The 21,394-nt window shown below is 64.7% G+C and overlaps 2 protein-coding genes across 4 annotated transcripts in view; both read left to right on the forward strand.

The window, feature by feature from the left end:
- The window catches only part of ZNF469 (zinc finger protein 469), a 46,442-nt gene extending 32,876 nt beyond the window's left edge, over positions 1-13,566 (forward strand). For both annotated transcript variants that reach the window (XM_072819551.1, XM_072819552.1), the window contains exon 3: positions 801-13,566. In XM_072819551.1, coding sequence (XP_072675652.1) covers positions 884-12,196 — 11,313 coding nt within the window. In that variant the 5' untranslated portion in view covers positions 801-883 and the 3' untranslated portion in view covers positions 12,197-13,566. The remainder of the gene's footprint in view (positions 1-800) is intronic.
- Positions 13,567-20,538: 6,972 nt separating this feature from the next.
- The window catches only part of ZFPM1 (zinc finger protein, FOG family member 1), a 69,299-nt gene continuing 68,443 nt past the window's right edge, over positions 20,539-21,394 (forward strand). Inside the window, exon 1 of one of the 2 annotated variants that reach the window (XM_072819556.1) lies at positions 20,539-20,663. Coding sequence is in view for 1 of the 2 variants with exons in the window: in XM_072819553.1 (XP_072675654.1) it covers positions 21,293-21,332 (40 nt within the window). In the remaining variant the exon portion in view is untranslated. Of the gene's footprint in view, positions 20,664-21,200; positions 21,333-21,394 lie in introns of those variants that run through there. The other variant, XM_072819553.1, reaches the window with a different exon arrangement.

Here is a 21,394-nt window from a genome sequence, read left to right on the forward strand (position 1 = left end):
TTGACAAACTTCACCCAGAAGCCTTTGCCCCAAGGTCTCCCCATTCCCAGAGGGAGAAGAGAGTCGAGGACAGCCCCCCAGCAGGCTGGAGGAAGGGGCGATGGGGTGTGGGAGGCCCCTAGGATATGGGAGAGGCACCCTCTGCCAACAGCACTAGAAGCACACGTGCCCAGGAGACCGCGGGGTGCTCATGCCCCAAATGCCCCGACACCCATCCCCAGGGGGCACTCCCCAGCAGGCCTCCAAACGCAGGGAGGAAGCAGAGCCTGGCGACCCTAGAGACACTGATGCAGGCCCCACACTGGGGTACTGACCAGTGGGTCCCCAGAGCGTGTGGCTTGAGGCCACCCTGGGCAGGGCCATCCACAAGGGCCAGATGTGAGCCTGAGGCCAGATGCAGGTGTGCGCAGCCTCACCTCCTTCGTTCCCACAGCTCTGCCCCCCAAGTGAGGCCCCTCCTCCCCGTCCCTGGGTTCACTCCTGATCCCACCCAGGTTTATCCCACTCGGATGGCCCCCGGGTGCCCATCATCCCCACCGCGGGGCCTCCACAGATCTAGGAGCTTGTGTGCCATGTGGGGTCCTCCCACCTAGCAGGGGTGCTTTGAAGGTGGCCAGGGTCTTCCAGGATCCTCTCCCCGACAAAGGGAACCTCCTCTCAGTCTCTCAAGAACCCTCTCCCTCACCTGTGAAGATGCCACTGGAGCCAAGCCCCCCCACCCCCAGGCAGGGGCCTCCAAGCAGCCTCCAGGGAGCCACAGAGCCCCCAGGCTCCCCCCTCACCCTGTGCTTTCCTTGCAGGCTCCATTCAGGACCATGACAGCAGGCTTCTCCAGGGGCCCCCTTGGACCACCACGTCCTCCCAGCGCCCAGACAGAGGGGCCATGCCTGGGGAGCAGTCCCGCCGAGCACCACCCCCAACCATGACCCGAGACCTGCAGCCCTGCCAAGCAGCTGGTGGTACAGGGGGCCCCTCCCAGCCCCCTGGCGAGGACGGTGCCCCGGCTAGCAGGCCCACCAAGGCCACAGGCAGCGGAGCCCAGGCTGTGGAGCCTCCAGAAACCCGGCCGTGGCAGGCTGGGGACGTGGAGCCCAAAGCCCCGCTCCTGAGAACCCAGTCCCTGAGCAGCCTCCCAGGGAAGGGAGGGGGCCCCCGGACCCCCCCGGGGAGGGGCCATGCACAGGCCCTACCACAGCAGGCCAGCAGGGCAGACGGCAGCCCCCAGCAGCTCTACACTCTGAGCATCTCCGGTTCAAGGGCCAGACCCACGCTGGACAAGACTACCGAGGGCCCACGGGTCGAGGACCCTGGGCCCCCAGAAGCCAAGGCCCCACCGACCCCGGAAGAGCTCAGTTTCCAAAGGTGCTTCCAGGAGACCCCCCCCAGCTTTACCTCCACCGACTATACCTCACTGAATGCCACCTCCGGGCTCCCGCCGCTCAGGGCCCCCCCGGGCAGCAGCGCCAGGCCCTGCAGGCCAACCACCTACTCGAGATTCCAGGCCAGCAGGGCAGATGCCTGGCCTCCCACTGTTGAGAACAGCTTCCCAGGTGCTAGATTCGGGGTCCCTGCTGCCAAGCCAGAGCCTTTTCCTGAAGGGGGCAGCCCCAGGGTGGCCTCCTTCCAGTACCCCTTCCCGGCCCTGCATGGGGCCGGCCCAAAACCCTTCCCTGAGGACGCAGAGAGGGCGCTGGGGTTTGCTTTCCGCCAGCCTAGGGGAGCATGGCCAGAGGAGGCGGGGGGCACGGGCACGGCCTACCCCCGGCCTGCCCCGCCTGCTCCCCAGCCCTCACCCTGCTACCCTGGCCGGCCTACCCTAGACCCCCCTGGTGACCTCGGTTGTGCTCCCGCACAGCCTGGTGCTGCTCACCCGGCCCCCAGCCCCTTCTCGGAGAGCACAGCCACCTTTCCGGACAGTTTGCACAAGAGCCTGACCAAAGCACTCCCTGAGAGACCACCTTCGGCCCATGACGACATGCTGGGGAGCCCCAGGGGGCCCCCAAACTCTCTGCCACAGAGGCACTTTCCCGGGCAGGCCTATGGAAGCCCTGGAGCCAGCGGAGTGGGTACCAGCCCGGGGTCTCTGGACACGGAGCTGGCCACTCCAGGGCCCCTGGCCACCCGACTGCCCCAGCTATGGGACCCTGCTGCAGCCCCTTATCCCACACCCTCCCTGGGCCCCCCAGCCACCACCAGGAGTGCGTTCTTTGAAGGCCAGCCCAGCCTGGACCCACATCTTGGCCTCCCCCGGAGTCCACCGCTGCCCTGGCCCCAGGTGCTCCCAGCCACCGGGCCCGGCCCCCACCGAATGGAGGTGCTGAGCCGGCTGCCTTTCCCCCCAGGGGCCCCAGAGTGGCAGGGGGGTGGCCAGGGAGCCCTGGGCACCGCCGGCAAGACTCCCGGGCCGGGGGAGAAGCTGGCAGTGCTGAGAAACAGCCCCGGCCAGCAAGGCGGCAGCTCCCCAGGACTGTTTGCCTACAATGGGCTGAAGGACCCCGGAGCCCAGCCCCTATTCTATGGGGTGGCCCAGTCCCAGGTGTCACCCCGGGCGACCCCCGGCCTGCCCCCTCCCAGGGTGGTGGGTGCCTCTCCCTGCGAGTCCCCACTGCCCTCACCTGCCACCAACACGGCCAGCAGCAGCTCCTGCTCATCTCTGTCCCCGCTATCCAGCAGCCCAGCCAACCCCAGCTCAGAGGAGAGCCAGCTCCCTGGCCCCCTTGGGCCCTCCACCTTCTTCCACCCTGCCACTCGCCCCCAGGAGACCAGCAGCCCCTACCCATCCCCTGAACCCCCACACGCCATCCCCATGCACTATCCGCCAGAGCCCGTCAGAGCCTTTCAGTTCCCCGCAGAGGGGCTGGGGGCCGAGGGCGCCTTCAAATGCCTAGAGCAGGCCCCATTCCCAGGCTTAGGCCCCAAGATGGACAGCGGGGGGCTGGAGGACTTCCCCCAGGAGCCGCCCCCCTACCCCGCCCACCACTTCCCCCTCAGCAGTGCCAGCCTGGACCAGCTGGACGTGCTGCTCACCTGCAGGCAGTGCGACCAGAACTACAGCAGCCTGGCCGCCTTCCTGGGGCATCGGCAGTTCTGCAGCGCGCTCCTGGCCAAGACCAAGGACGGCCACCCACAGCCCCCGGGGCTCTCCGGCCCCACCACCACCCCCAAAGCGCCAGCCAGCGGGAACCCAAGCCCACTCAGCCATACCAAGATGGTCCCCTTCCTGCTAGGTGGGGACCTCCGGGCGGAAGGCAAAGATGACCCCCTGAGGACGAGTTTCCTCCCTGGCCTGGCCACCGCCCCCTTCCCCCTCCCGGCCACCGAGCTGGACCCGGAGGATGATGCCAAGCTGGACAGCCTCATCACCGAGGCGCTCAATGGCCTGGGGTACCAGTCGGACAACCCTGAGATCGACAGCAGCTTCATCGACGTCTTTGCTGACGAGGAGCCCTCTGGCCCCAGAGGTCCAGGTGCCGGGCAGCCCCCCAAGACCAGGGTGGGGACCATGCCAGAGAACAGAGCCCAGCCCCCACTCCCTGGCGAGGCCGCCCCGCCAGAGCCCCAGGGCCCCCGCCCAGGGAACGGGGGCTGCCTGGCCCGCAGCAGGCCCAAAACCCGCTCCCTGGGCCCAGCCCCCGCGCAGGCAGATGGAGTTGGCCTGGCCAGCCAGCAGAGGAGAGGGAAGCGGTTGACGTTGTACCAGAAAGAGCTGGACACACCCAGCACCACCAGGAGCCAGAGAGGCCCCAAAGCCCCATGCCTGAGGCCGAGGAGGAAAGGCCACGGGGCTGAGCCCACCCCGCCCCGTCCCCGGGACCTCAGAGCCCAGACCCCCAAGAGCCACGCAGATCACGCCCGACAGGCCCTCCCGGTGGAGACCAGGAGCTCTCGGCGCCTCCGCCTCTCCCCAGGGAAGGACTCCAGGAGGAGGAAGCTGCGTGGCAGCACCTGGAGCAAGGAGCTCATCCACAAAATCGTGCAGCAGAAGAACAAGCGCCACAAACGGCAGGTGCGGTGCGGCCAGGGTGGGCGCCTCTCCCTGGTACCCCCCAGGCCCCCGCCTGGCAGCGCGGAGGACCGCAGCCTCGGAGAGCACCCCTGTGCCTCAGAGTCCGAGGAGGAGGATGGCTCACGGCCGCAGGGCTCCCGCAGCAGAGGCCGGCCCCGCCAGGGCTACGGGCGGTGGCGCCGAGGGGCCAAGCAGAAGGAGGTGGATATGACCCCGGGTCCCCAGGAGGACGGAGGGCAGCAGAGGCCCAGTGAGGTTGTGAGGCAGGAGGCCACAACGGTTAGGGGCTCCCCGGACCCAGAGGAGAACCGTCCAGCACTGGACTCCTCCCAAGAGACCCAGAACCCCAAAACTGCTGAGGAGCTCCCTCCAGATGCCACAGAACCTCCCAGAGGGGCTCCAGGCCCGTCTCCAGCCTCCCGTGGTGAGAGCCCCCGCCCCCCAGCCCCGGAGCAGCCAGCACCGGCCAGAGACGACCGGCAGGTGTCCCGTGGGGGCTCGCCAGCTCCGGGGGTGGACAGTCTGCCGGGTGCCTCTGCATGCACGGAGCCAGCCATCTCCCCCCACGGAGAGGACCCCCCTGCCTACCCGGCAGGAGAACTGCTGGTGCCTGTCCCTCCCACTGCTGACCCCACCTACCTTGAATCTGCTGTCCTGTTTCTGAAGAGCCCTGATCTCTGTTGTGGCCCTGCTCTCTTTAACGGAGACTCTCTGGAGGATCCAATGGCTAAAAAGGGGCCCCAGCCCTACAGCAGCCCCCACAGCAAATTGTTCCTTGGACCCAAAGACCTGCCTGGCTGTTTCCAAGAAGACCTGTACTCCAAGCCCTTAGCTCTGGACACTCCGCCCACCAGCAGCATGCACCCTCTCAAAGATGGTGTGGGCGCCGATTCCCTTGAGCCAAAACCACCCAGGAATCCACCCTACACGATCCACGCAAGCCCCAGCAAAGCTGAATCACCGCTGACTCTGGAGTCCACGCCACTCTTCTCGGGGCTGACCGTGGACAGATTTGACCCGCCAATCTACAGCAGCCTACCTGGAAGTGAAGGCACCCACTCGTCGTTGGTGTGTGCCAACCCTCCCCCAAGGAAACCCCAGTTAGAGCCGCCATACTCCCCGTTTCTGCCCGACAAGGGTTGGTCCCTGCTGGAGGAGTCCCCAGTGCTGGCCAGCCACATGGGTCATCTTCCTGACCTCTTGGGGGAAAAGGCATTCAGTAGGAGGTGCCCTGGGGAAGGGGCAGGGGCCACCAGCCCTCCCTCTCTGCCTGGCAAGGTTGGCGAATGTGGCATCGCTTTTATGGGCAACCTGTCCGAAGACGAGTTAGAAATCAAAAGGCTGGTCGCTGAGTTAGAGAGTCAGCTGCAGAGTAAAGGTGTGCACGACACCCCAGAACTGCTGTGCACGGCTGGGCACGCAGGCAGGACGCACACGGGCACTGACGCCCCTCTGCCCACGCATCAGGCTGCCTCGCCTCCCAGGGACTCATTCCCTGAGGCCGACCTCACCGGCCTTGGGGAGTCAACTCCACACCCAGAAGGGGCAGAAGCAGCAGCGGCCACCATGGCAAGGGCTTCGAGGAGCACCCAGGAGGAGTGGCCCTCACCCCACCCAGGGGAGACATCCCCCTCCGCCCATGCACGTGCAGATGGGGCATCTGGGGCCCTTGTAAATCTCAGTGGGGCTGACTGCAGCTTCCAGGAAGAGTCCAGAGCCAGAGTCTCCGAGACAGGCCCCCCCAAGGCTGAAGGGGACTGCAGGGTCCACCCAGAAGTCTCTCTGCCCAGCTCTAGAGAGCTCTTTAAGCCTCCACTGGACATGAGGAGCTTAGCAAAGTGCAGCCCCAACCGAGAGCCTTTACTTCCCAAAAATAACAGAGCCTCCAAGATGCGGCAAAGCACGGTCCTGCTCCTTCCCGGCACGCGGACAGGTGGGCCCCTCCAAGAGCCCCGTGAGCTGGAAGCGTTCAGCAGCCCACTTGCCCAGCTGGCACCCGACTTGGCACTTCGGGGTGCCGGGGTTCTGCCTCCAGCTGCCACCCCCTCTTGTGGTACCAGTCATAACGATGTCCCCCAAGGATACTCTGTAAGCAGAGCAGGCCAGCCAGAAAAAGCTGGCCTCCCCCACTCTGGGGCGGGAGACATAGGCCTCAAGGGTAATGAGGAGTCTGTACCAGTGGGGGCCTCCCCAGGTCCTGCCTGTGTGCCCCACACCAGTCCTGGCAGGAAGCCCCAGGACCCAGCCACAAGCCCCCTGCGTCAGCTCCAGCTCCTGGTGGCCAGAGCAGCTGGGAGGGAGGAGGGTGCTGACACCCAGAGCCCTCGACACAATGAGTCCTCAGACCTGGAAGGGGACAGCGTGGAAGGTGGGGATCTAGCCTACAGCCCCACCCAGGATGTCCCTACAGCAGCCCGAGGTCAGTTGGAGCCTGAGGCTGATGGACACCTGGACTCTGTCGGCCAAGCTGAGATGCCCAAGGGCCAGGGCAGAGTCACGGTCAGTGTCAAGGCTGAAGCAGCACTGGCCAAGCTGGCCGGGGATGCAGACCAGCTAGGGGGGCAGCTCCAGGCAAACGGGGTGGTCTTGGGCCTTCAAAAAGAGGCCTGGGCCACCCCAAGCCCTGCCTCCTCTGATGCAGAATCCTTGGTACCGGCCTTGGTGGTAGCCCACGTCCAAAATGGGCCTGAAGCCCAGACTGCAGAGGGGGCAGCCAGCCCAGGCCTTGAGAAGCAGCTGCTGCTGGCCGGAGAGAGCCCTGCACCCCCCATCAGAGGCCCAACCATTGGGACCCGCTCACCCACTTTTGCAGCCTCTCCCATCCCCTGCGGCCCAGAGCACCTGCCCCAGGAAGACCCTTCAGGCGAGCTGAGGGGGCTGCTCCCAGCACCTTCACCCTGCAGGGACCCCAGCAGCCTGCGGCTCCCACCAGCCCCCTCTCCTGCCTGGCAGCCTCCTCAAAGGGCTAATTGCACCCCAGCCACCACAGAGGCCGGGGCTATGCGACCTCTGGCAGCTCCCCCATCTCCAAAGACAAGCCCCGGTGGCTTCAAAGGAAGCCTGGTTCACCACCCTCTCCTGGGGGACCACAGGCCCCTGGAAGACCCTCCTTCAGGCCAGACTGGCTTCATCAGTATCTTCACTCCTGCCCATGGGGAGAACCACCCTGAAGGCAGCACATCAGGACCTCTAGAGGGTTCCAGAAAAGAGAAGCCAAGGAGATCACCTGCATCTACCACCCACTCTCCCCCACTGAGGGCCAGCTCCCCGAGAGTGACCATGGGAGCCACTACCCTGCCTGACATGTCTGCCACCGATGACATGGGGGCAGCCAGAGGCCCCAATGTCGATCCTCCAGACCGCCGCTGCAGGGGAGCTCCACCCAATGCCAGCCCCAACAGGCTGCCCATGGGCTCTGCCTCCTCAGACCTTTCAGGCAGCAGAAAAGGCCAGGGTGTCATCGCTGTGCCCACCGACCCTTCCACATGGGGGACCCCAGGGCCAGGTTCCTATGCCTGCCCAGAAGGCATGGCGGGGGCCGGCCGCTCTGGTGCCATGAAGGACACTGGAGCTGCCAGCAGGGCCCCAGCTGCCACCTGCCCGTCCACGGAGCTCCGCGGGGGCAGAGCCACATCTCCCGGGAGCACAGCCAGTGTCTCCAGACCCAGCTCCCCTCAGAGCCTCAGAACTGCTCACCACACCCCTCAAAGGGACCCCGTCAGTCCCCAGGGCACCCCACAGAAGCCCATGTCCCCAGGAAATGCCCCCCAGAAGGACCAAGCCCCCAGCAGGCGGCTCGTGACTTGTGATGTGTGTGCAGCCTCCTTCCGCTCGGGGCCGGGCCTGAGCCGCCACAAAGCCCGGAAGCATGGGCCACGCCAGGGTGCAACCACCCAGCCCAGCCCACCGGACCCTCGGGCTCCCCGGCCCCGGGCCTGCCACACCCCTGGGAAGAAACGCCGCAGGGCACCTGGGAAGGAGAAGCTGAGGCAGGAGCCAAGTGGCCCCAGACGAGCTCTCAGGACGCCTCCTGATCAGGCCACAGAGGCTCCTGAGGATGCATTGGGTCCTCAGAAGGCCCAAGGACTCGGTGTGGGGGACACACAAGGCTGTTCCCCCAGGGGGGATCCACGCCTCCCAGGCCCAGGCGAGCCAGGAGTGGACAGGAGGCCTGCGGAGCCCAGGAAGCAGGGCCGGTTGGTGAGGGACAAGTGCGGTCCCAAACAGGCAGAGAAAGGAGGGGGCCAGAGGCGGGGCAGGGCGCCCACGGACGTCCCCAGCAAGTCGGAGGGGAAATCGCAGGAAAAGGTGAGAAAACCGAGACCAAGAAGGTTCCAGCAGGCAAGTGGTCCTCCAGTCTGTCTGAGTGAGATTTCTGACAGAAACCACTGGGATCCGTCCACTGCGATGGCCAGTCCCCCAGGGCCTCTGGGCAGCCACCTCTCGACGGGAGCCGAGCTAGACGCCGACGCCACCAGACCCAGGGTGATGGAGAACACAGGGGGCACAGATGCAGAGGAGACGCCAGCACAGAGGTCACCCCGGGATTGGATGGCTTGTCCTGAGGGGATGGAGTGGGTGCCTCCTGGGGACGGGCCCAGGGGACAGAACACAGCCTCGGCCAGGGGGTGCTGCGGACCCAGGGAGACCAGCATGTCGGACATCTGTGCAGAGCCGTCGAGGACAGCCAGGGCTGAGCCCGCAGGGGCCAGCAGAGCAGGAGAGAGCGGGTCAGGGCAAGGAGCCCAGGAGGGGCACGGGCCCCCCTCGCACCCCCCAGGCCCTCATGAGACCTGCACTTCTGGCGGCACCAGTAGCAGCTGCCCCCAGGGCCCATTACAAGACCCAGAGGCACAGGCCGGGGTCCAGGAGCAGGAGGGCACTGGTCCTGATGCCCCCGGCCCGAGTCTTGGAAACCCTCTGAGCATGTTTGATGATGAAGCCTCCTTTTCGAAGCTCTTCCCTCTGGGCGACCGCCTGACTCGGAAGAAGAACCCCCGTGTCTACGGAAAGCGCTGTAAAAAGCCAAAGGCGCCACCACCACTGGAGCTCCATGGCAAGGTGGAGGGCAGCATGGTGCTGGCCTCTGCCCGCTTGCCCACAGACCTCAGCGACTCGGGCTCACTCTGCCTCTCTCTCAAGGACCCGTGGGGTGATGAGGCCACAGGTCTGCCGGAGTCCTTTCTCCTGGAGGGCTTCCTGAGCAGCAAAGTGCCCGGCATTGACCCCTGGGCCCCTAGCCCAAGCCTGTGGGCCCTGGAGCCCAACCCAGAGGCAGACTGCACAGAGGACCACCGGTCAGAGAACATTCCTGAGCTGCACATGGTCCCGGCATCATGGCGAGACCTGGAGCTACAGGCCCCTGCTGAAGAGATGGCCTCCTCTCTAGGAGACGTGAGCCCAGAGCCCCCCGACCTGGAGCAGGAGCGATATGACAGCGGGCTGCCCAGGAATGCCGTGGATCTTGAGATACTCAGTGCCAAACTGGAGATGCAAGACCTGTGCTTCTTGGGACCCTGTGACGATCCTGTGGGTGTCCCCAGCACAAGCTTCTTAGACTTTGGGGCCGCAGTGACCTCCCGGGGACCACAGAGCAAAAGGGCACAGGATGCGCCTAGGGCAAGAGAGGAACCAGGCCGGGACCGGCACACCAAGGCCAGGAGGGCATCGTACAAGTGCAAGGTGTGCTTCCAGCGCTTCCGCGGCCTGGGTGAGCTGGACCTCCACAAGCTGGCCCACAGCCCCTCGCCACCGCCCACCTGCTACATGTGCGTGGAGCGCAGATTCGGCTCCCGAGAGCTGCTGCGGGAGCACCTGCAGGAGAAACACGTGCAGAGCAAGGCGGGTCGCTGGGCTTGCGGCATGTGCCTGAGGGAGGTCACCGACGTCTGGATGTACAATGAGCATCTTCGGGAGCATGCCCTGCAGTTTGCCCGCAAGGGGCAGGCACGAAGGTCCCTGGGGCACTGGGAGGGGGACAGGACCGTCACACACTTCCTGGGCAGCATCATGGGACATGCGTCCAGACCCAGTGGGGACAAACGCTCAACTGGCAAGTCAAATGGGGGCCCCATAGAGGCATTGGGGCAACAGACAGGAGCTGGGAAGGAATTCCAGAGGGAGAGGGTGAAGCCCAAGGCCCCTGCCAACACCTCAAACCCAGACGGCACCCTGACACCAGGCGGGGCTTTGGCCGCCAGCAGCCCGATGGCCTGCAGGAACCCCACTGTTCCCAGCGGCTCCACCAAGAAGCCCCCCAGCCTGTCCCCGGAGCCCTGCCCTGGCAGCGAGCAGCTCCTCCAATCTATCCCCATGCACGAGGGCTGCAAAGACCCCTCCCGTGATTGCCACCACTGCGGGAAGCGGTTCCCCAAGCCCTTCAAACTGCAGCGCCACCTGGCGGTGCACAGCCCTCAGCGTGTCTACCTGTGCCCCCAGTGCCCACGGGTCTACTCTGAGCACAGCGAGCTGCGAGCACACCTGGGGGAGGCGCACGGGGTGAGGGAGGAGCTGGAGCTGCCGCACACCCCGCTGTATGCCTGCGAGCTCTGTGCCAACGTCACGCACATCAGCAGGCGGTCCTTCGTCTGCAGCTCCTGCAACTACACCTTCGCCAAGAAAGAGCAGTTTGACCGGCACATGGACAAGCATCTGAGGAAGGGGCAGCAGCCCTTCACGTTCCGTGGCGTTCGCAGGCCTGGCGCACCCGGGCAGAAGGCCCCGGCCCGCGAGGGCACACTGCCCAGCAAACGGCGCAGGGTGGCCGCACCCAGCAGCCCCCCCAGGCCTGGTGCCAATGGGCTTTTGTCCTGGGGCCGCAGCCCCACCCAGAGCGAGGGGTCACTCCCGGGCCTGCTGCAGCCCTGCCCGGAGGCGGCTCCTGGTGCCACCAAAAGGCAGCCCAGGACCCCGGAGAAGCCTGTGGATCCTGTGGGCCACCTGGTCACAGGTGGCGATGTGCCCTCTGACTTCCAGGAGCTCCTGCCCCCGGCTCTGTCTCCTTTCCCCGCAGCCTCCGCTGATGGCCAAGGTGGCCGCAAGCCGGATGGAGCCCTGGGGAAGTCTGAGGGTGAAGCTTCTCCAGGCAGCCCCCGGCCTCTTCTGCAACAGGCTCTCCCACTGGGGGGTGCTGTGCCCCGGCCAGGAGCCAGAGGCCAAGATGTAGAAGAAAAGAGGGCTACTGGCCCATTCTCAGGGAAACGCAGGACCCCAAGTGCCCCTGGCAGGTGCGCCCCTGACCGCTGCCTGGAAGCCCCCTCCTTGCTCCAGAAGGAGAAGCAGGTGTCCACATGCCACATGGTGCCTGAGGGAGGTCCAGGGGCCCCCTCCCACAAGGGCAGTGCCATCAAGCATTGGGGCTGCCGGAGTTCGTCAAAGGATGGGTCAGTTCTGTCCACACCCAGCAAAGCTCCCAGGTTCCCGCTGCAACCCAAGAAGGCTGTGGCCAGTCCGACACCCAGAGAGCCAGTCCACGGCACTGAGGACAGGCCAAAGCCCATCACCCTCAAAGCCAAGCCGAGCCCCAGCTCCCAGGGTGGTGGAGGCCCACGGCACAGCACCAAGATAGGTGGCAGCCAGGCCCAGCCAGCCAGCGGGCAGCTCCAGAGTGAGACAGCCACCACCCCAGCCAAGCTCAACTGCCCAAGCCAGGGCTCCACCCCAGACAAGCACCCCCCTCGAGCCAAGGGCTCTCCCAAGGGGCCAAAGGAAGCTGGTGACCAGGAGCCCCGAGGAAACCTGGGCACCAGGGAGAATGAGGAAGTCAGCGAGAAGAAGAGGAAGGGCCGGGCCCCAGGGTCAAGCAGGATCGAGAGTGTGGGGGGCTTGGGGAGAGCCCACCTGGTCCCTGACAAGCCTCACCGGGCCCCCCGAAAGCAGGCAACACCTAGCCGTGTGCTCCCCACCAAGGCCAGGCCCGGTAGCCAGAATGGCACAATGCCACCCCAGCCCTCGGGGCCCGGACACGCCCACGGGGACTGCAGACGTGGCAAGGAGGGGCAGGGCAAGGTCTGCCCCCAGGGGAGACCCCTGCAGAGGCCCTCCAAGAGGGACAGGGCTGTCCACAGTGCTGAACCTGCCCATTCGCGTGCCTGCAGGACCGCCGCGTCCCAGAGTGACCTGCTCAGCCAGCTCTTTGGGCAGAAACTGACCAGCTTCAAGATCCCTTTAAGGAAGGACCCTCCTGAGTAATTTGTAGATGCAAGTGAGTGCCTGGGAGCAGGGCTTGGAACGACCCGGTGAGAGGGGGCTCCTGTCCATGCTGATGGGCCTCCGTCCTCTGAGAGTATTGGGTGGCAGCCACATGGTAACCCGCTTGACTTCTGCAAGCGCCAGGTGGCTGGGATTGGGGCTGAGACTGTGACACTTCAAGTAGGGCGCAGGGTGGACAACAGTCTCTCTCTAGATGGAAGCTGAGGGTGAGTCCCTTCAACACCACGCAGCTCTTTCCTCGAGGCCAAGAACTGGAAGAGGGAGCCACCCACCCCATGTGCCCCATTGCCCAGGCGCAGTACGCCACGGACGCTCCACCTGAGGGTTTGCACGGGGTCACCCTCCCCCCTCCCCAAGTCACCTAGCAGGGAAGGGAGCCCAGGCCACCAGTCACCGCTTCCAGTCAGGTGCTGGCTGGTGGCCCTGAGTGTTGTTGCTGCTGTGCTGGAATCCCATTGACACCGCATGTGGGGGCAGGGCTATACCCTGGAAGAGTTGATTGTGAGCCCCCCCCGTGGCCCCAAAGCGCACCAGGCCTGGCGGTGGCCACTGTCTGTGCTGCTGATGGAAACGCTCATGCACCTCGACCCCTGGGGATGTAGAGAAAGCTGCTCGCCAGCCAGCTCCCTCCGGCTCTCCCTCCCCAGCCCCCTGCCTCTGCCGAAGCCCTTTCTAGAGCCTTCTTCCCACAAGGAGCTCTCCGCTGCAAGTATCAGCAATTTTACTCTGAATTTCTGGTGCTATTTCATGTTGTAATGTGAATTCAGGCTTCCTTGGTGTGTTTTACCTGGGGGATTGGGCGGGGAGACCGGCTGGGGAGGCGCCGCACCACGGGCCCACCAACGCGGGCGGCCCAACAAGTCTTTCACTGGCTCCCCGGCTGCTGGCAGGCTCCAGTCCCATGGTCTGGTCGCGGTCTCGATCCACCATGGTCAGAGCTGCCAAGTGGGACACTGCGGCCGGGGCATGGCGCTGCCGCCCAGTCAGGGAGGCATCTCGTGCACTGACATGACCCAGGGGTCGGCGCGCATGTCCTGTTTATGGAATCGTGTCTTCAAAGGGGGCAGGAGGGTAGAAAAGGCTTCCTTCTGTTCTTAGGTATCTCTGAGGTTCGTGGTTTGTGTCGTTCTGTTGTTGTTTTATTTTCTTTTTTACCTTGGGTGCAATGTGTGTGTCAAAGTTTTTATTTTGATATTTTGAAAGAGACCAAATTGGGCCCAAATTGCCTTTCTAGAAGGTGCTGTGTGCCACTCAGAATGCCTTTAGTGCTGATGAATAAAACACGGGGACTCTGAGGTTGTACTGTGCAAATCATAGTGAACTCAACCTGTCAAATATATCCTCACTATTTTCACAGAAAGTCTCCAGCTGTGGCGTCTGTCCTCCCGCCGGCCCATCCTGCCAACCCCATGTGAGCCCAGGGCCTAGTCGTAAAGTGCCAGCCTCAGCTGTCACCAGGGCCGCATGGTCCTGCAGTCACCGCCCCCCCCCAGCTGGGGACCCCGGGGATGTCAGGAAATCGTAAGCATGGCTCAGTCTAGGGGACCCGGGAAGGCAGTAAGGGCAGTATGAAAGGTCAAGGCAGGAGACACCACCCTACTGCAGGCTCAGACCCTGAGGTCCCCATGTCCTGAAGATAACCCCCAAAGACTCCAGTGTCCAGGACAAGTGCCTGCAGAGCAAGCAGGGCTGTCCAGAGTCAAGCACCAATCCCCTGCCATGCCCTTGGCAGCCCAGGGCACAAGGAGACTCTCAGAGGGGGATTGTGTGCGGGGAAGGAGGGGTCCACAGGTGAAGCCGTAAGTGGGGTATCCACACTTCTGCCCCAGCCCACAGGGCCCCCACCCACTCCTGTGCCCCTTCCTCAGCCAGGAACACCCCTCCCAGGTGCTCCCGCCCCTCCCCTCTGTGCACCCCCAGCCCTGGGGGCCCAGGTCATCCCTCTGGCATTTGCACCTACTGTGTGCTGGGAAATGAGGCAGATGCCATCTCTGCCCTTGGGGGCTTCCAGACAGATTCGGGGGGGCGGGGGGGCTTTGGTCTTCTTGGGAGTTCTCTGTAGCAGGGCCTCAGATGTGGGCACAATAGGGCACAGGACTGGAGTCTGGGGTTGGGGTGGAGTGAGCCTGGGCTGTGTTTGACAACGGCCATCTGGTGACTTGGGGATGCAGACCCCTGGGGCCCGGCAGGGTCCTCCTGCGGGCCCCTGAGCTCGCAGACCTGGGGCAGCCGGGGACCTGCGGCAGCCCAGTCCCAGGGAACAGCCCAGATCGCCAACAGATGTGGCCGGCGCCCGCCTGGCCAGCAGGTGGCAGCATTGGCCCGGCGCGGTCGCTAAGGCGGCTCAGCCGCGGTCGCCTCAGGCAGGGTGCCACCAGCCACCACAGGCCAACCCCAGGCGTGCGGGCACCCCAGCCTCATCGCCAGGCTCAGAGACCCAGGCTGACTGCACAGCTCCCCCCACACCCACCTCACCCCGACTCCCTGCGAGGCAGGTGATGTGGTGCATCAGGGGTGCCTTCCAGAGGGCCTATGCACGCCTCCCAGAGCGCCCCATCTGATCCTTCTGGACAAAGACAGGGGAGGGTTGGGTCAGGAGCAGCCGGGAACAGACCCCAGACAGGGACATGGCTCCCTGAGGCTCCCAGGAGGTAGCCGCTTCTGCCCTGGGGCTCTAGGAAGCCAGCATGTGCCCGCTCACCCCTTCCCAGCAGGGTCCCTCCAGGGGCTGCCTCAGGCAGGCAGGGTGGGCAGGGGGAGACCATGTGTTAGCTGCAAGGTCACATAAATGACTGTACTGTTCAGTTGCATAAATACTAGGCCCAAAGCTGACCCTAGGGTCCCCTCGGCCCCACCAGCCCAGAGGCAGGTTGGATAGATGGTTCCTGGGACCAGGTGAGGGCATGCAGGTGCAGGGACTGGATGGGTGAGCACCTGGACTTGCCAGAGCCAGAGGGGGTTGGGGCAGCTGCCTGTGGACTGGCCACCAGAGGGAGGGAAGCTGCTGGTAGAAGCAGGCTGTGGCCTCCTGCCCCAGTCCCGTACAAGGGGAGGCTTCCCACACAACCACAGGCTTCCCACAGCACCCCTGGAGAACACGGCGGGCTTCCTAAACTTCGGGGCCACAGAGAATCCTGTCTCCCAGGAGAGTGTGTGGACAGCCACACTCACGTGGTGGGAAGACACGGGTCTGAAAGGACCCCACAGAGACAGAGAAGCAAAGAGCCTCCAGTGAAAGATGGAACCTTGCAGTCTGGGGCACTCCCCAGGGCTGGAGCTCCTGGAAGCACCCCCACAAGGGGATGGGATTGGGGGACCCCTGGGTATTGCCCCGTCCCCTGTGACTGTGCTGTGTGGGGGCCCCTGGGATCCAGCCCTGAGGCCATGTCCCTGCACCTCATTTCTCCCCATCCAGTGGGTGGGCAGCAGGCAGCTCACGTCCTGGGGAGCAGGAAGCCTGGCCCCTGGGCCAGGGTCCCACCACCATAGGAGTGACAGGCTGAGCAGCTCCCTGCCTGGGCACCTGAGGCCACAGCCCCCTTCCCACCTGGAGCCCCCTGGCAGGGAGGGGGCAGGCAGGGCCTTCCCGAGGCCTAGGGTTTGCTGGGCCCAGGCCTTCGTTTGCTGCTGAGAGACACCCAGCTCATCCCTGGGCCCGTGTGCAGTGCCACAGTGAGTACCAAGGGGCAGCAGGGCCGGGAGGCAGAGGGTGGACCTAAACCATCCCTTCTAGACCTCAGCGCTCTCAGCCATCAGTGGGCACAAGAATCACCAACAGCTCTTCCAGCCCTGACATCCAGGGGCTCCCTCTGAGGACTAAGAGCCAGGGCCTGTTGGACCCTCCCGCCACAGCCATCCCCATGTCACCTTCCCCTCCCTCAGGCCTCTGCCCAAGGCGTGGGCTCCAGAACCCCCTGTGGATCACAGTAGCCTCCCACAGTGCTCCCTCCCCCTCCCTGCTTTATTTATAGCCCATTTCCCCCTGCCAGGAGCCCCAGGGTGCCCTCCTCCTGCTGCCCTGAGCCACGCAGCGCACCGTGTACATGTTGTTCAGGGTCATCCCCATGTTGCCTGGACTCTGCAGTGGGGAGAAGGGAGGAAGGGCGTAGGGCAGGAGGGGAGGCAGGAAGCAGTGCGGAGAGAAGGAGAAGGAAAGGCAGGAGGCCAGTGGGGACTTGAGCGTTTCCTATCTGGTGATGTCACATGACCCCAACTCTCAGGGATTGGGAAATATCCAGATAATATTTCCTGTCTGCGCCCAACACGGCCTTGCTTGGCGGCATGAATGGCCACACGTGGGCAGCTGCATGAAAGGGGGCCTCTCACAAACCCCTGAGCCCCAACCGCAGCCCAGAGCCCTCGTGTCCCAGGATATCTGAGACGCTGGACTCACAGAGGACCACAGGCCCCAGGGCAGGAAAGGCCAGTCCAGTGGGGTCCCGGCCCCGCTCTCCCTGTCCCTCAGACATCCTGGAGGTCAGACAGGGTCCCCAGCTGTGGGCAGACGCCTGAGCCACCCACCACCCTGCCAAGGAGGCGACAGAGGTGGCAGCGCCCCCCCACACCCGCCTGCCGAGGGTGGCCCGGTTGACACCTCACTGTCACCAAAGCTGTCTGGGCTCCTCCCCTGCCCCTCCGGCAGGCGGCCTCCTGATTCCTAACTTAATTTATTTTGACATCCTCGCTGCTGTTTGACCTCCTTACAGAGTCACGTGGCGCTTAAAACTCATTATCCCCCCATTGCAACAGGAAGTTAATTAAACCCTTCACAGAGCCAGTGTTGATGAATGTCAGGACAGGCCAGCCGGCTGCCGGCTGCTCCAGGGCCTGCAGCGACCGGGGCAAGGCGGGGCGGAGCACGGCCAGCAGCGCAGGGTCCCCTCTCCGCCAAGGCGCCCACCACCGCCGGCGTCCGTTCTGGAACAGAGTGTGCACACTCCCTGGCCCTATGGAGGCCCAGGCTCTGCCACTCACCTGTTGTGGGCCCTGGGCAAGCGACTTATTTCACTTCTTTGAGCCTCAATTTACTCTTCCAGCAAATGGGAATTCTAACAGTCCCTTCTTCAGAAGGCCATTATGCGCAGGCAACGCATTGACCTGTTAGTGCTCGTCACATGTGTGCCAGGCGCCAAGGACACCCACACCCCGCCACTGGTATAAAGTGATGGAGCTCCAGGTGCCCCAGAAGAGACGCCAGGCCCCACAAGCTGGAGCAGAGACGAGAGCTTGATCTTGTCTGGAGCAGTTGTGGGCTTCCCAGAGGAAGGGCTTCCTGGCAGCAGGAACAGCTTGTGCAAGGGCCCCTGGCCACCAAACCCCTGGACCCATAGGCGAGGAAGTTCAGAGGAGGAGGTAGAGATGGGCAGGGCTGAGCCCAAGACCATTATAAATGGCTTCTGGGAAGATCCCACTGGCTTCAGTCTGCAGCGAGGACAGCACTGACCTCGTGGGGTCCAGCAGAGTGGGCAGCAGTGGTGGTGCTAGGAGTGGGGTGATGAGGACAGGGGCTTGGAGCAGGGTGGGGTGGTGGCACTGTATCAGGGTGCGTCTCACAGCTATAAGGAGGTGAAGCCCTGCTCGCGGGGAGGGCAGTGTCTCAGAAAGAAGGCCCCTCATCCATCCTGGCCTCCGTAAACGCTCCGCGGTCTGCTCCGGCCCCAGGCTCCCCCCCAGCCTCTGCACCTGCTCTTCCCTTAGCAGAGGATGCCCTTGGCACCACTCTTCCGTGATCATCCTCTTCCTCCTTCAAGGGCCAACTTAGGTTTCTAGAACATGCTGTGGTTCCCTTGTCACAGCCTGAAAACCAGTGCAGGGCCTGGCTAGTGGGAGCCCCTTCCCCACCCTAGCAACTGCCCAACCTGGGGCAGCCCTCCCAGGGTCTGGGGCAGCACAGAGCACACCCTCAGGCAGCCAGCCCACAGGCCAGAGGACAGAGGTGGACCAGGACAAGAGCCCAGAACTGCAGAGGCATCCAGGCCAGAGGAACCCTGAGGGGTCTCACCCCCACCCCCACTTACATACGAGGAAACCAAGGGCCCCGGAGAGGGTCATACCCTCCAAAGCGGCAGAACCGGGATTTGGACCCACTTTTTCCTGGTCCTAGGTCAGGCTTCAGCACGCAGGCTCTGGAGTTCAGCGGCCTGGGGTCACATCCCAGCATCACCCTGCCTGAGCCTCCGCGTCTTCATCACCCCCATCACAGCCCACTGGGTCCCAGTTCCAGCTCAGCCACTTTCTGCCGGTCCTAACCACCAGAGCACAGCAAAAGGACATCGTGAGAAGATATGAACCAGCCCGAAGGATGGGCTCACAAAGGTGGGGCGCATGGGGATGATGACCACCCTGAGAGCCGGCGCCCCAGTCAAAGCCATGCCAGGAGAGGCCTGGGCCCAGATACCCTGGGCGCCTCCCCAGGTGGCCTCCGGGAAGCTTTGCAACCCCAGCCAGGAGGCAGCTGCCAAAAGCTCAGATCCAGTGAGCAAGGAACAGCCAGGGTGTGGTTGGGCAACCCAGCTCCACATCAGGCACTGCCAACTGTGCACACGGCCTGCACGCAATACTATGTTCTTCACCAGTGGCTTTGGGATGTGAACCCTAGCACTCCTTGCAGACATGCAGGAGCCAGAGGGAATGGGCTCACAGTCGGCTTAACCTGCACACTCTCAGCAACTCCACACCCTGCATCTCCTCTCCCACCTGATCAGGGGCCCCTTCAAAGCTGCACTCAGATGTCACCTTCTCCAGGCAGCCTACCTTGAATTCCTCAGGCAGAGGTGGTGGCTCCTACTCTGGGCTCACATAGCCTGTCCTTTCAGCAGTGTTTCCTGCTCCTTGTTCCTGAGTATCAACAGACCTCCCCCGATGTGTGGCAGCCTGTGCCAGCAAGGTCCTATGGCATTGCCATTAGTCCTAAACAGGCTGCAGTTTCTTCTTCTGGGCCATGGGGTAATAATATCCCCCCACGGGGCGGACAGAAGGGGCAAAGTACAGAAGGAAACAGCTCCAGAAACAGCTCTGTCCTGGGTCAGGACCTTTTGGCGCCTCAGGGAGGTATGACCCGTGCAGGCATGTGGGGTCCTGTGCTTGGTTTAACGCTCTAATTTGGCTGCCCTGAAATTCTTAGTTTTTAAGCAAGAAGCCCCATGTTTTCCTTCTGCACTAAGACCCCAAAATAGTAGTGGGTCCTAGTCAGCAGTTTCTGCTTCTGGACCACCCCTGCCTCTGCGGCACTGGGAGAGGTGGATGTGTCCTTGGGAAACAAGTAGCCAAAGTGACAGCCATCTTTCCCTGTGGCCTAGACAGGCACCACTGAGAAAGCATGGCTGTCTCTCTTTTGCGCACCCTCTGCATCCCACTCAGCGCAGATCCCCAGCCTTTGCGGCAGCGCCAGCCTGAGTGCCACATACTGTGCATGGAGCCTCACGCCCAGCCCTGGTGCCAGCCCACAGCCCCTCCTCTGGGACTCCTTCCACCTCCCAGGTCCTCGTTCTGTAGTAAGGCCCTACTTTGGGAATGACAGCAAGGCTGTCTTCTTTACAAAAGTCTTCTGCTTAGCCCCTAGGCCTCGCTCACCCCCTATTTCTTCTGAATACGAGGCAGAGGGAGCAGGTACCAAATGCAAGTCAAGAATATGAAAATAAAAGAACACTATTCAACCTGGGGGCACAGTTCCTAATGCAGTGTGACGTGAGCTTCAATAGAAAATGGGGGCCTCTGGGAGACCGTGAATATGTCCCCAAAGACAGGAGGGTCAGTGACCACTTCCAGGATTGGAACAGACGATACTGAGCCTGTTCCAGGCTGGGAGGGGACGCAGGTGTCGGCTCAGCCCCGTGGCGGGGCCTCCTCCTTGGGGTCCAGCAAGGACTCCCTGGGAAGTCACAGCCTGCTGGGGACAGTGCGGGGCTGGGTGGGGGAGGAGTGCTGCAGGGGCAGCAGGGAAAGGCTGCTGGCTTCTGCAGGCTTCCCGACTTCCAGCCAGACCAGAGCCCAAGGGAGGAAGGCCCGAGGTGCCCATTCTCCATGTGGGGATCGCACCCGGGGATGCTGCTTCCACCTGTCTCGGACAGATCCCCACTCGGCCACAGACAACTGCACACCTGAAATCTGGCCCAAGGCACTGTGGGGAGTCGAGGCCCCAGGCTTCCTGACCCGGCCCCACCGCGCTGGTCCTGCAGCTGGAGAGGGCTGTCTGGAGCGCTGGGGTCCTGGGCGGGGCCGAGGGCCTGGGGGCGGGGCCACGGAGGTCAGGGGCGGGGCGCAGGGGTGAGCAGAGCCAGGCGGGGTCAGACTTCGGGGCGGAGCTAGCGCCGAGGGGCGGAGCCAGGGCGGCCCGAAGCGCGGCCCGACGCGGTGCCGCGGGCGGCGGGACAGAGTAGGTGGTTGAATCAGAGCTGGGCCTGAAGACAAAGCTGCGGGACCCAAGGAGGAGCCGAGGAAGCCCGAGGTCTAGCCAGGGCCGGGGGAGGGGCCCAGAGGGGCGGGGCCGGCGCCGAGCGGTCCGGGGGGCGGGGCCGGCGCGGGGCGGGGCCAGTGCGGGGGCGGGGCCGTACTGTAGGGAACCAGGATCCTCCGGGGGCGGGGCCAGCGCGGGGCGGGGCCAGCGCGGGGGCGGGGCCGTACGGTAGGGAACCAGGATCCTGCGGGGCGGGGCCAGCGCGGGGGCGGGGCCGGAGGCGCGGCGCCGGGGACGCGCAGGCCCCGCCCCCTCCGCGCCGGCCCGCCCGCCCGCCCGCCGGGAGCGCCCCGGCCGAGGCAGCCCGGTTCTCCGCGCGCTGCCCGCAGGTTCCATTGAGAAAAGCCGAGCGGGTGCGGCGGCGGCGTCTGCGCGGGAGCCGAGGAGCCGGCAGCAGCCCGCCGCCCCCGGCGGTCGGCGCGCCCGCAGCGCAGGGCCTGGCCTCCGGCCTCCGCAGCGGCTCCGGGCCGGGCGCGGCGGGCTGGGGCGCGGGCCGGGGCGCCGCGGAGCCCGGGGGCCGGGGGCATGAGCCGCCCCGCGGCCCCGCCGCGCCCCCGCCGCCCGCCGCCGCCCGCCAGGGGCTAGAGGCGGCCGCCGGGAGGGCGCGCGGCGCCGGAGACATGTCCAGGAGGAAACAGAGCAACCCCCGGCAGATCAAGCGTGAGTCAAACTTTGCCCGCCGGCCGCGACCCCCGGTGCCCCCGCCGGCCCGCCCCCGCACG

Source organism: Canis lupus, chromosome 3 (assembly GCF_048164855.1).
Source record: "Canis lupus baileyi chromosome 3, mCanLup2.hap1, whole genome shotgun sequence".
In the NCBI taxonomy this organism is placed as follows: domain Eukaryota; kingdom Metazoa; phylum Chordata; class Mammalia; order Carnivora; family Canidae; genus Canis; species Canis lupus.